Here is a 13,427-nt window from a genome sequence, read left to right as displayed (position 1 = left end):
ATTAGTTAATATTTATCATTATTAGAATTTATTCGCATATTTTTTTACTTTTTATTTAAATAATTAAACTTTTTTAATAATTCTTTTATTACAAATTTGCTTAGAAAACGAATTAAAAGTTCGATGTACTCAATATTTTTTATGATTTCACAAATATTTCATATTGTGAACGCTGCTATAATTTTGATTTATTTCGTATTTTACAGATCAACTATGCAGATCAACAGAACGACAACTCCGCTGCTGCGCATCGATCGGTGAGTTAGTTTAATTTGTCTTTTATTATTAAGATAATGGATCAAATAATGGTGTAAAAATATATAAACGCGAGACACTTTGCAGGTCGTATAATTTTTATTGCTTTATAGTAGTTATATCAAAATTTTATTCTCTCGTATTTTTTAAAAGTATTTTGAGTTGTACGTGCATTTGTTTTTAAAAGAACGAAGTACTTATTTTTTTAGTTAATTTATATTAAATTTAATTATGTGTTACTAATACATTAAAAAAAAGCAAAGTGTTTCTAATTTTGATTTTGATTGAGCCCGAAGTTGAAGCAACTTTCATCAGCCTAATAGCCCTTTGAATCCATATATATTAAATATTAATCATATAATATTAAAAATATAATCATACACCAGAATACTTTGAATAAAATTATAAAAGGTACACTATTTCTTCGATTCATTATCTTAAAATGGATAGGCTAGGACTTAGATGCGTTGATGAATATTTAATCCTGGAATATTTCCTAAATGTATTTCATGTGATTGACAGATCAGAACAAAATATATTGAATTATTCAGAGAGTTTGTAGAATTTTTTGATGACAGAATTGAAAACAATTTTTATATGTTTATATATCTTTATTTAATAATGTATGCACAAGTTGTTAAAGATGGCCAAAAGTTGTCGAAAACAATGGTGCATATATTACTGAACAAAGATGACTCTAAACATATAAAAATAGTTTTCAATTTTATTATAAAAATTATTACAAATTTTTTAAATAACCTAATATATTTTTATTCTGAATAATGTACTTGTGTTTATATATTTATATATGTTTATATATTTATTTATATTTTTTTTATATAAGAAAAAATAGAAGAAAAAAATATTTAAAAAAAAGATTATACATAAAATAAAAGATAAAACTTGTTAATACATAGAAAAAAAGTATTTGCTGCCGCAGTAAATTTTATATAAGCTATCATAGCAAAATTTCTTACAGTTGATTATTATTTGAACAGCAAAGAGATTTGTTATAGATAATAATTTTATTTACCGAAATTAGTTTTTAAATCTGCAAATTATATTGCTAATATATAATAAGAAATTTATTTTTATCTTATTATCAAAGTTTGTATTAATGGCGACAATTCATTGCAATAGTAAAATAAATTTATTAAAAATTAATTATTTTGTTGTAACAGCGAATTTTAACTTGTTTTCTCATCTCAAAATTTGTCGATTTTTTGAACAAACCAGATTTGTTGCATATTGAATAATCTGTAAAAATAGTTACAATAGCGAAATTTTATCGCTAACATATTTAACATGCAATAGCAACGATTATTTTATTGCGATAGCAAAATTCTTTTTCTGTGTGTAAATGTGTACTCTTTTATTTCTTCCTTCCCTACGGTAAGTGGTTTATTTTTTTATATCTTTCCAGGATTAAATATTATAAATTGGCGTTGAAAAGCAAAAGTAAGAAAATTTTTAAATACATATGTACCACAAATGTATCACAAATTTAAATTAAAAATAAAAAAGAAAATTCTTTTACACAAACGTAAATATATTAATGAATTATGGTATATTTGAAATAATTGATCTAATAAAGAAAGAGTGCATTTTTTATTAACAATTTATTTACAATTTTAAAATATATATTTATTCTTGCTATACGTCAATTTCTTCGCAATCTTTCCTAGCTTACCCATGCATCCGTGGTCCTATGGCTTAACATTAGAACACTAGAACTATCAAAGCGGTCAAAATGACCGGTTTATTCATTTTAGAATAATTATTTAAATTTATATTGTATTTTTTGAGATTTTTTTCTGTGACTTGTGTTGCATTGTGTTAAATAATTAAATTGATTAATGTACTTTTTCTCTTTATCACCTTTTAAAAAGAAAGAAAAAAGAAATAAAAATTGGTATATGTTAATCGTCGGTAGTTCTAGTGTTGATCCCATGGTTGAGCGCGGAAATTCGAAATTCGTGGTCCCGTCGATGATGGTCGAGCACAGATCTCGAAACAACGTTGATACGATCGATCATTGAATAATGATCGACTATCAACAAAAATTTCGGACGCAACTAGCGGAAACTGAGCTGAGCTCTGCGCTAGCGTCTTTTGAGAAACACCAAGGTAGTAGCTCTCAGATTTTGGATGCAAATAGCGGTAACTGAGCCAAGCTCTGCGCTAAAGCATCCTGCGGAAAACTCCCTCCCAAAATTTAGATGCAAATGGCGGTAACTGAGCCGAGCTCTGCGCTAAAGCATCCTGCGGAAAATTTCCTTCCGAAATTCAGATGCAAATGGCGGTAACTAAGCCAAGCTCTGCGCTAAAGCATCCTGCGAAAAACTCCCTCCCGAATTTCAGATGCAAATGGCGGTAACTGAGCCGAGCTCTGCGCTAAAGCATCCTGCGAAAAACTCCTTCCCGAAATTCAGATACAAATGGCGGTAACTGAGTCGAGCTTTGCGCTAAAGCATCCTGCGGAAAATTTTTTGTACGAACTCTTAGGTATAGAATTTCTAATTAGGTAGGATTTTCTACTAGATAAAGTTTGTGGGTAGGTAGGTAAGATTTTAAAACTTCTTATCACTTCTATATTGTATTTTTTTTTTTAATTCTTTGCTGTCGATAAACTTTGGAACTTCTGCTTTGGCAGTTAGTTTGTAGTTTATTGATGACAAAAATAATGATAAAACTTCGGGTGGGCAAACAGCAAGATTCTCTTTCGAAAAACGAAAGATGTTTCTTGCGTAAATTATGAAAAAGTTTGAACGTTTAGACGTTTAAATGTTTAGATTAATAAATTTCACTAATAAAATATTACTACTTTTTGAATTATAAGAGATACTTTTGATTATAAATAAAAAATCGTATTGTTCAGCTCTTTTTAACTAAAGTATTTTGCATTATACATAAAACTTTTGAACGTTTAAATGATTTTATTGACATATTATTGACATATTGGCATATTATTTTCATTTTGTATTATCTTGTATATTATTTCGATGGAATACAGGATAATATATTAAGAAAAATTGTAATAAGCTAAATGTCCCAATGGCTGTGGATATGTCTCAATCTCCGAAAATATATGAACAAAATAATTTTTTAATATTCATAAATATAATGTCCGGAAACTGTGGTAAATTTACGTATCCAATTATTTTTGCAAATATTTAATATCGTCGTTTAATAAATGCAAATTTTGGTTTTAAATTTCCGCGAAGTAAATTTTAATTTTTATTATATAATATTAAAAATATTATTTTCATAGAAAACATCACATTTTTAATAATAATTAATTCTTAAATATATTGCCACTGGAACATTTCTCTTAAATATTGTAAACTTGTAAAAATCTGTTTCTCATTTGTACAAAATATTGTATTAATATATTGTATATTATATTGTATATTATATTATTATATAATTGTATATTGTATTACATATATATATGTATATCACATTATTGCATCTGTATGCAGCATTGTTGTATATATTTCTTTTTCATTGTATATGTTTTCTGAATTTAATATTACTTATTGTATACTATTATTATATTGTATTTGGTTTTATTAAAATCTTTTCTCGACAAACAATGTATTTTATTTCACAACATTCTTTAAATTTTCTTTCCATTGAAAGAAAGAAAATGATCGTACCAGCAGAGAGAAGCCTGAGAGCGATCATCCCCCCGATTTAGCTGCAACCACAATTCAAGACGCCTCTATGTGCACAAAACGTGCTATGTATCTAAAAGTTATAATCTTGTTACGTAAAAATTGTAAAGTAAGGGCAAAATATAAAAATAGAATTTACAAAAATTAAAAAAACTTATATGTCGCGATTCTTGGATGCAATTTTTATTAACAAAATTGTCACGTATATTTATGTTAAAAAGAACTTATTGTAAATTAAGCTTTAACATAAAAATAAATAATGACATGTGCATGTTTTTTTATTGAAAATTTATTTTATATACATCAATGTTACCCTACTAGCTCTGTGTTACCGACACTTTGTGCACATAGAATGGAACAGAACCAAACATTGTGCACATAGCATGTTACCCACTGGAAAGTATCGTGTACATGGCTCAGTAGTTCAATGTGCACGTTTTGTGCACATAGAGGCGTCTTGAATTGTGGTTGCAGCTAAATCGGGGTGATGACCGCTCTCAGGCTTCTCTCTGGTTATATATTCAACAACGTAGAGCTCAGATATTAGTTCAGTAGTTTACATTAATTTTATCGCCATTTTTTGTGCTAGAAACACACCCTTACATTATTTCAAAGAGATAACGTTAGATGTCATGAATGCCGTAATAATATTCCAGACGTCAACCGCAAAGTGACAGTTCGTGGCATTGTTGGTCTGTTGAGAGAAAAAAAAAATGGAAATAATCTCGCATATTACTTTTGATATCTGATAAGCGTTGACACACGCTTAGAATAATTAGAGCAATTGCTTTAATTTGCTGTCATTATGAAACTTGGATAATACACGCACACGTGTGTCAATCGTCATAATCGCCTAAATATATAAGATAGAACTATTTCATATTGTACATATAATTTTTCCAAAGGCTACAAAAATGGAGCAGATAAGAGTTCCTAAGGTACTTCTAACTTAATGTTTACTTTACTTTACATTTTATCTATGACAGATGTGTTATAAGCATGTATGCATTTTATATTTATTACACTCTTTATTTTTCTTATAATTTCCTAAACATAAGGTAAACGGCAGTATTTAAAAAAAAATCTGCCCACCCAGTGCATTTTTGTTTGTGTACATAGTGTCAGTTTTTCAGGAAAACATACGTTTGCAGGTAGAAAATGTGAGAATGTTAGATAAATACAGCAATAATCATTCCATTGGTACTCTTTACTTGACAGTGACACATCTTATCTTTGTTGAGAGAAGCGGCAAAAGAAAGATATGGGTAAGTCACATCACAGTTATTAAAAATAATCTTATTAAAGATAAATGTAACACTTTCTTACAAAATAATACACAATTGCAGGTGTTGTATACGCATATCTCGAATATAGAGAAACAGCCATTGACAACAACAGGATCACCATTGTACATTAAATGCAAACATTTTTTTATCGTCACATTTGTTATCCCAAAGGAACGTGATTGTCATGAGATTTATCTTACCTTATTAAAGTTATCTTGTCCAGGTAAAAGAATAGTTTTAGACTGTATAATTATATACCCATATATCTATTTACAAGGTAAAAAATATTGTGTATTCATAATTTTTATTTATCTTGTCTTTTTGTTGCAGCTAATTTAGAAGATTTGTATTGCTTCAATTATCAGGAAAGCGAAGATACACTACCTCAGCATGCAGGGTGGAATTTCTTCAATGTACAAAGTGAATTTCAACGGCAAGGCGTTCCGAATGAAGAATGGTCACTTTCGTATTTAAACACTAATTATGAGGTCAGTACACTCTCATGCATTTTTATTTTGCACATTAACAACTGTATTATCAATTCTTTCAGCTTTGCGATACTTATCCAAGATACTTATATGTTCCTAGTACGTGTACTAACAATATTCTAGTGGGCAGTGCAAAATTTAGAAGCAGAGGAAGATTACCGGTTTTAACATATTTGCATTCAAACAAGGTTCGATGAAACAAACCGTAAAGTCCGAAAATTCAAGTAAAAAACTTGAATGAAACTTTTCAAATAAAAATGATTTGCAGGCTGCTATATGTCGCTGCAGCCAACCGCTCTCAGGATTCAGCGCAAGATGTCCTGAAGATGAGCAAATGATGTATAATATATTATGTACAAATCCTAACTCGACATACATGTATGTTGTCGATACAAGACCACGAGTGAGTATTCGATTAAGAGATAATTATACACATATAAAATTTTTTTTTTTAATTTTTGGAAAGTATAGTTTGATCAGTTCTGAAAGACAATTGATATTTAATTATTTTAATGATAATGCTATAAGTATAAGAAATAGATAGTTTTGTAATTATTCGTAAAGGATCAAAGATATCGTTAAGAATATATAATCAAAAATTAATTTTGTTTAATTAGATCAATGCCTTTGCTAACAGAGCCGCAGGAAAGGGTTACGAAAACGAAAATTTCTACGATAATATTAAATTTCACTTCTTCGGGATAGAAAACATTCACGTAATGAGAACAAGCTTAAATAAACTTTTGGACTGTAAGTATCCTTTAAACTTTGCACGTAAAATATTAGACACTGTTTTACATTATTTTAAAACTTTTATCTTATTTAGTACAAAGGTCGACTTCGATGAGCACATTTTTAAGCGGCCTAGAAAGTAGCGGTTGGCTGAAACACATTCGTTCTATCTTGGAAACTGCTTGGTTCATCGCACGGGCAGTTTCAAACGGCGTGAGCGTAGTTGTGCATTGTAGCGACGGATGGGATCGCACTGCACAAGTTTGTTCTCTGGCTGCGTTACTATTAGATCCATTTTACAGAACGATCCAAGGCTTTCAAGTAAATAATCCAGACTGTTTTTTTTTTTTTTTTTTCAAGTTTTTACTTAAACCGATATATTCCACGCTCTCTTGAGTACAATTTCATTATAGAAATTCGTTTTTTCAAGGCTTTAATAGAGAAGGATTGGCTGTCGTTTGGTCATAAATTTAGCGATCGTTGTGGCTATGTCAGCAGTGATGGCAAAGAGCTTGCGCCGATATTTACACAATTCATAGATGCAACGTACCAATTGCTACAGCAGTATCCATACAAGTTTCAATTCAATGAGTATTTTCTTCTAACATTACACGATCATGTACATAGCTGTCAACATGGCACATTCATTGGAAATTCGGAGAAAGAAAGGCAAATGTTAAGGTATATATCTCATTTGTCTCGATGAATTTGATGTAAAAGAAAAGAATTGTGATAAAACTGAATTATTATTTTAGATTATCCGAGAGGACGTACTCGTTGTGGGGTTACTTAGCGAATAACACGAATGAATATATAAATCCAATCTATCGTTGCAATCGTTACAATAATGAGGATTCCACTGACGTTCTTCAACCTAAATTGGCGCCGCAAACTATCGTGTAATAAATATGTAACTTTTACGCAACAATACTTTAATCAGTGCAGTCATACAATTCGAATTTAACTCGAATTATTTTTCAGTCTGTGGAGAGGCTTATACTTCAGATTTGAAAACGGAATACAGCCTAGAGAAACGTGTGAGGATTTACTTCTGACGATTCATGATCACACAAGCTCCTTAGAGGATCACGTGAAGCTTCTGCTAAAAGTATCCAACTTTGATAACGAACATAGACGTAGTGTTTTGAGACACAATTTGTAATAAATACTAATTAGATATTCGCCAATTATATTTACAATTTTGATTTTTCGGCTTCAACAGCGAGTCAATTCTTTGGGGCAACTCTTAAATACAAATAACGTTCAAAAGAGGGGAAAACACAAATTCGACAATAAGTTTATGAAGGAGACTTTATCGGAAACTATAATAGAGAACACCGCAAATCACGATGAAAAGGCGAAAGCCAAGTTGAAGGCGAATCAATTGGAGAATGAATTGAAAACGGTCGCTTTAGAATGGAAGTCGTCGCGAAATATGGAGGAATGTGGATGCTCCACTACATTCGATGCTTTCAACAAAAAGGTACATTTGACAAGTATACCTAAACTTGTGTAGCTCCGTTTGTTTCTCTATCTTATTTGCGACAATTTTTCAGCATCACTGTTGGTCCTGCGGCGACGTATTGTGCACAAGATGCATGACAGTGCATACGAAATTGTCTGGGCATCTGTCACAGCGCGCCGTGCCTACGTGCAAATCGTGCTATCAAAGTTCCGGTATATCTGTCACTAGTCCTTAAATGCATCTTATTTCAATGCCGCTGTATACTTATAACTCGTATTTGTACACATATGTCTTTTAGATGAAACAATGAAGAAACGTAGCCTCTCTTAAGCAATATTGTATTATTCCAATTTTATATTTAAGCTTTCCCATCTCTTCGATTTTTATTTCTTTCATGGTCGAGCAATTACAAACAACGTAGTACCTGATTACATTAATATATACCATATAGATTTATTCTTAACTTAAATAACGCAGTAACATTAAAGTTCGTGAATATTACATCAAATAATTCATGAGAAAGATAAATTATTAACTATCGATTATCAACTGCTATGGTAGTTTAATAAATGCTGTTGTGTTTCACGTCGCTGCCTTTTAAAAGGAATATTTATTTTTATTATACATTTTTGTTTAAAAAAAAATCACGGGAACTGCTTTTGCACGATCTGAGTAATTGATTTGACTCCACCATAGTAGTTGAAGAATACTATAATCATTGAATCTTATAAAATCGACTTTGCAACACATCAGGATATGTATATAAATTACAAATCCTTTTGCACTCACATATTACATTCATAACTCATTGACGTCCTTGCTATCTCTAATTTATATCCGACTGTGACACATTAAACTGAGTAAAACGGACACGTTACTCTTTAACGCTACGATATTTTACGATGTCATAACGAAAAGAAAACATACACATAAATATGTTTTAAGGTATTGTCCGTCATGATGGACAGCACTCTTGCAAATTTTCAAGTACAGATGCATCATACATCATTCATTACATGAAAGCGCATGTAATTTGAGAATAGTTTCCCCAAATGCATAATGAAAGTTTATATACGAAGTCGAATCGTCAGTGTCCTTAGACGAAGGAATTAAATACTATCGATCACATTGCAGTGACTGGATTTGCTAGTGTCTGGTAACCCTACTATCCACAGTGGCAAGTGTAATGTGGAATGTGACAATATTACATAAATATCAGCAATAATAATTTCTTTCTTAATAATTCTTTCCTTTTACTATTCTTTATTTGGTTTTCTTCGTCGTGGTCCTTCCTCACTGATCAGTGATGCATTCTACAATAAGCATGTACACATTTATGATTAAGGCACACTTGAAGTGACTTGACCAAAAAGAAAGTAGAAATGCAAAATGTGTTGTAAATTTAGAATTATAGATCTCGTTACGGCACAGTTTTATGGATCTTTTTTCACTCACCTTATCCTCCTTATCCTCCTTATCAATATCGATTACTTCCTCCGTTGCAGTCTCTTTCTCTGCGTCTTCTAGATCTATGGCAGATTCTTGCGTGGCAAGTTCGGGATTTAAAGATTCCTGATTTTCGTTCTCCGCATTTTCTTTCTCTCTGATCTCGCTGCTTATTCCGAAAGGAGATCTTTCCTCTTCTTCATTGAAGTCCGTTTCACTCTGAAATATTTGAAGCAGTGCAAATCAACATTTTGGCACTTAAAAATTTTGCATTCCTATAACAATACTAATAATAAGCAAATAGCATTACATATTAAGTTATTACTTGTACTCTAATAAGCGTTTACAAAGCAACCAAAGGAATACAACAAAATTATCCAATTTCTATATATTTGTAAAAAATGAAGGTACTCTATCTCTTTTTTGTGCAAGAATATTTAAATTATACTTATTGTACATTGACCACATTATACCTCGCGCAAGCAGCAAAAGTACATTATTGTTACTGCAGGTATTGCACATAGAATTATGTACACTGCCCATATCCAAGGATGGTTCGCAGTAAATATTACGATCCGTTGCCACAAAGACCTCTGTATCAAAGAATTACAAAATGATACACATTATATTGCATGAAAGTCTGCTATATACAAAAATATTACATAAATTCTAGCATACGAATGAATCCATGATAAAATTACATTATTACCGACGACAGATGAGGATTGAAATTTGAAGTTAACATTACTTTGTACAGCTATAATTCATTATAAACGATCTAGCATAAAACAATGCAAGTATAATTCGTGTAATCTACATCATTAGCGCTGGCATATACGATAATAACACACTCTTCAGTGTTAAGCAAAAACTTTTAACATTTCGTTTAGCTTTTATTTTCAACGCCTACACGCATGTTGTACCTCACAAGCTCGTTTGCACAAATACCAGATGTAAGCTACAACTGGTATCGCACAATACACGAAATATAGAGCCCACCAGCCTGGTTTATAATTCATCGCTTTCATCATTTGACCCCATAAAGAATCCTGTATATTACAATCCATACTAATGTGAACAATTAATCATCAATCTTCAAATGTCAATCTTTGAATTTCGGAAGATAATCAGCTTATGTTCATGTATTTATAATTGTTATACGTTTTTATCGCAAAATGGTATAATTGTGAAACACATGTGACGAAGAATGGCAAAACATCATCCGACTTGTGAATGAAAAAAAAAATACTCACGGTTTCTTCAGCGATTTTAGCACGCCGAATCTCAAAACTGTCATCCGCCCATTTCTTCGCAACCTCCACATCATCCGCTATAATTATATTGTCGAAGTATATGTTGGGAGACATTGACCATAGCTCAAAACCGATGGCGCTCTAAAACATTTTCACAAGCCTCAAGTATTGTACAATAATTATCATGTAGTTAAAACACACTCTGTTATTTACATACAATTGGTAACATCTTAAATGGATTCTCGTCGTTGAAATAATCGGGATTGTGTACGAGTCTAGGCTTCCATTTTCCCTTGTAATTAGGATTGTTGACGAGGGGCGGCAGCCATTTGCCTTTGTATCGCGGATTTTTCTTCATTTTCTGCTTATACGGGCCGCAGCCAGGAGCTTCCGCGCATTTTGGATTCGGTATTTCCGGAGCTTCCCATTCTCCGTCCATCTCAACGTCCCAATCGTCGGGCTTGACAGAATCCGGATTCGGTATCGTAGGCGGTTCATCCTCGAGCCATCCCTCAGGCATAATGTCCGTCTCATCGACTATCTGCGCCGGAGCATCTTCGTCCCAATCTTCAGGCTTTTCCGCCAATGGGTCGGGAATCTTTTCTCTGTCATCCCAATCCTCAGGCTGCTTATCCTCGGGATCTTCTATCTCCAGAGGCGGATTTATTGGAGGAATAAAATCGTCTAACAACGAGCCTGCACTTACAAATTTATTATCTATTTTGATTTGGTAACTATTATCAGGCCGTATAATCAATGTATATAAATGCGGGATTTTATCCTGGAAATAATCTTCTAGTGAATCCTTTGATTTCTTACAATGTTTTTCTGAGACTGTACCATTTAATGGATTTTTATGTCGAAATATAAAATGAAGCTGAAAGATGAAAAATAAAAATGTAAATTTTAAATATATATATCAATATGTATGCATAGTCTGTTCCTTTAAACATTAAATTTAATTAAAATTTAACTTGTTTACAGAGCCAGAAAAGACAAGTTAATTAATTTTTACTGATGTTTATAAGAACAAACTTATAAATATTATATCACTGGCATATCAAAATAAAAACTCAACAATGACTCAACAAATTTGCATTTTTTGGCTCAAAATTAATATTCTTAGAGGAAGAAAATCTTTAGAAAAATATTAATTTATAAATATTTATAGTTATTTTATATTGATATAATGTAACAGTAAATGGAAAAAAATTTAGAAAATATTTATTTTTATTAAAGTATGCACTGATAAATTCATTATTGACTTGAGATAAGATAAAGTACATATGTTAATACCTTGTGATCCTTGCCACATATATCAGGCCCGAACATTATAGTATATGGTGTTTTATCATGGAACTGTTTCAAGTCTCCATAGTTATCATCTAACGTAAGCAATTTGAGATAGGCACCACCGCATTCCTGTCCTTGTTGGAAATTAACTTCATATTGTACAATTAAGGGTTTGTCTTCAAAATAAAATGGCTTAGCTAATAAAGTAGAGATAGCAGCGTGTCTAGCTTTGCTCTTAAGCACTAATCCTAGATCTCCGCTCATGGCAAACTTGTCAAGCTCTTCAATAGCCCAAATTCCTAAGGAATAATAAAAAAATGAAATAATAAAAAAATAATTTTATATTTTGTAAAGAGTATGCATAGAGAAAATATTATCAACCATCAAATTTAGCAATATCTTCATCAATATTCTCCTTCTTTGCTTCTGACAATACCCATGTATTCTTGAATTTTTCTTCATCATCAAAATTTTCTGCTAAGTAAACAAAGCCTGAAGGTTCTGGACTTTTGTAAGGTGGTTCCTGTATTTCATCACTAAAATCTTCATCATGTTTTCCATTTGCATTCAATATATTAAAGCACACACTCAAAAAAGTTATTAATATGACACACGCTATAATTCTTGCCATTTCATATTCCTGAAATAAAAAAGATAAGTGTGTATCGTTAGTAATTCTTAATTGATGAATACAGTTGCAAAAAAAAATAATTCTTTTATCAAAGAATAAAAAAATAATTACATTGTTTTATTTAAAAAAATACATATTGGTTACATTTCTAAAATTTGCATACTAGAAAAGAACATAGAGCAGTCAGTTGACACTTAACCTCAAAATTATAATATGCATATCACATCGAAAATGACTACAGCGTGAATGAAGTTAAAGTGAATTTATGTGTCCAATTAAATTAGTTTATATTACACAGCATGTGTTACATAAATGAATATTGTCTTACCGATATAAAGAAGTTCGAACTGCAAATTTCTCACAGAAAATAGATATACGTAATAGTTTATACACTGCAAGAACGCGTATTATTTAATTATTTAATAACGATAATTTTAATCTATTTACACGTAAGAGATATCCTCCTATATGATGTGTTCCTAAAAGGAGCGACACTTCCGGAAATTACCGGCGAAATTGCGTTAATGGGGCGCTGACCCTGCGTTTGATCGAGGCTATAATTGAATTTGTTATCCTATACTTTCGTTCGCGATATCCACACGTATATCGAAGGATAAAATAAATATAATACCGAATATATAGAACAGCAATGTATGTTTTCGTCAACGGTATCTTAGGCCCGAGTGACAGAGCCGCTCGTTTCAATTGTACTTTCTACTCCTATTTCTTTCTTCTTTCTCCCTCCGATGCCAGAGTAGTATGTTTTATCCGTAAAGAGTGCAAGAAAATTCTCGACGTTACATATCTTACGCCATCAACAAGATTACTACTAAAGACTGACAACTCTGAGTTAAATTTTGTGACCAACAGTGAAGGCAACTGAAAAACATAATATTACCAA

General features: G+C 31.4%; 2 protein-coding genes across 6 annotated transcripts; one reads left to right on the top strand and one right to left on the bottom strand.

Moving 5' to 3' along the window:
* The first annotated feature begins 4,397 nt into the window (after nucleotides 1–4,397).
* Mtmr6 (Myotubularin related protein 6) lies at nucleotides 4,398–8,233 on the top strand. 2 transcript variants are annotated; one of them, XM_012360567.2, is made up of 13 exons: nucleotides 4,398–4,870; nucleotides 5,084–5,197; nucleotides 5,279–5,441; nucleotides 5,549–5,706; nucleotides 5,769–5,894; nucleotides 5,975–6,109; nucleotides 6,324–6,456; nucleotides 6,533–6,759; nucleotides 6,869–7,119; nucleotides 7,194–7,337; nucleotides 7,420–7,546; nucleotides 7,661–7,921; nucleotides 7,995–8,233. In XM_012360567.2, exons 1-13 carry the CDS (start codon nucleotides 4,847–4,849, stop codon nucleotides 8,136–8,138), a joined length of 2,007 nt encoding a protein of 668 aa, XP_012215990.1. In that variant the 5' UTR covers nucleotides 4,398–4,846; the 3' UTR covers nucleotides 8,139–8,233. The 2 variants fall into 2 exon arrangements, with proteins under 2 accessions (XP_012215990.1, XP_012215989.1); XM_012360566.2 differs by having other exon boundaries at nucleotides 5,066–5,197.
* On the bottom strand, nucleotides 8,225–13,356 carry Cnx99A (Calnexin 99A). 4 transcript variants are annotated; one of them, XM_067359387.1, is made up of 9 exons: nucleotides 13,158–13,354; nucleotides 12,855–13,080; nucleotides 12,277–12,535; nucleotides 11,899–12,194; nucleotides 10,820–11,479; nucleotides 10,603–10,743; nucleotides 10,273–10,398; nucleotides 9,359–9,568; nucleotides 8,225–9,216 (listed from the first exon to the last, which is right to left on the bottom strand). In XM_067359387.1, exons 3-9 carry the CDS (start codon nucleotides 12,524–12,526, stop codon nucleotides 9,160–9,162), a joined length of 1,740 nt encoding a protein of 579 aa, XP_067215488.1. In that variant the 5' UTR covers nucleotides 12,527–12,535; nucleotides 12,855–13,080; nucleotides 13,158–13,354; the 3' UTR covers nucleotides 8,225–9,159. The 4 variants fall into 4 exon arrangements, with proteins under 4 accessions (XP_067215488.1, XP_067215489.1, XP_067215487.1 ...); XM_067359388.1 differs by lacking the exon at nucleotides 12,855–13,080 and having other exon boundaries at nucleotides 13,158–13,356; XM_067359386.1 differs by having other exon boundaries at nucleotides 12,855–13,354.
* Between the last annotated feature and the right edge of the window lie 71 nt (nucleotides 13,357–13,427).

Source organism: Linepithema humile, chromosome 7, assembly GCF_040581485.1.
Source record: "Linepithema humile isolate Giens D197 chromosome 7, Lhum_UNIL_v1.0, whole genome shotgun sequence".
Taxonomy (NCBI): domain Eukaryota; kingdom Metazoa; phylum Arthropoda; class Insecta; order Hymenoptera; family Formicidae; genus Linepithema; species Linepithema humile.
This window is presented reverse-complemented; position numbering and strand designations above follow the sequence as displayed.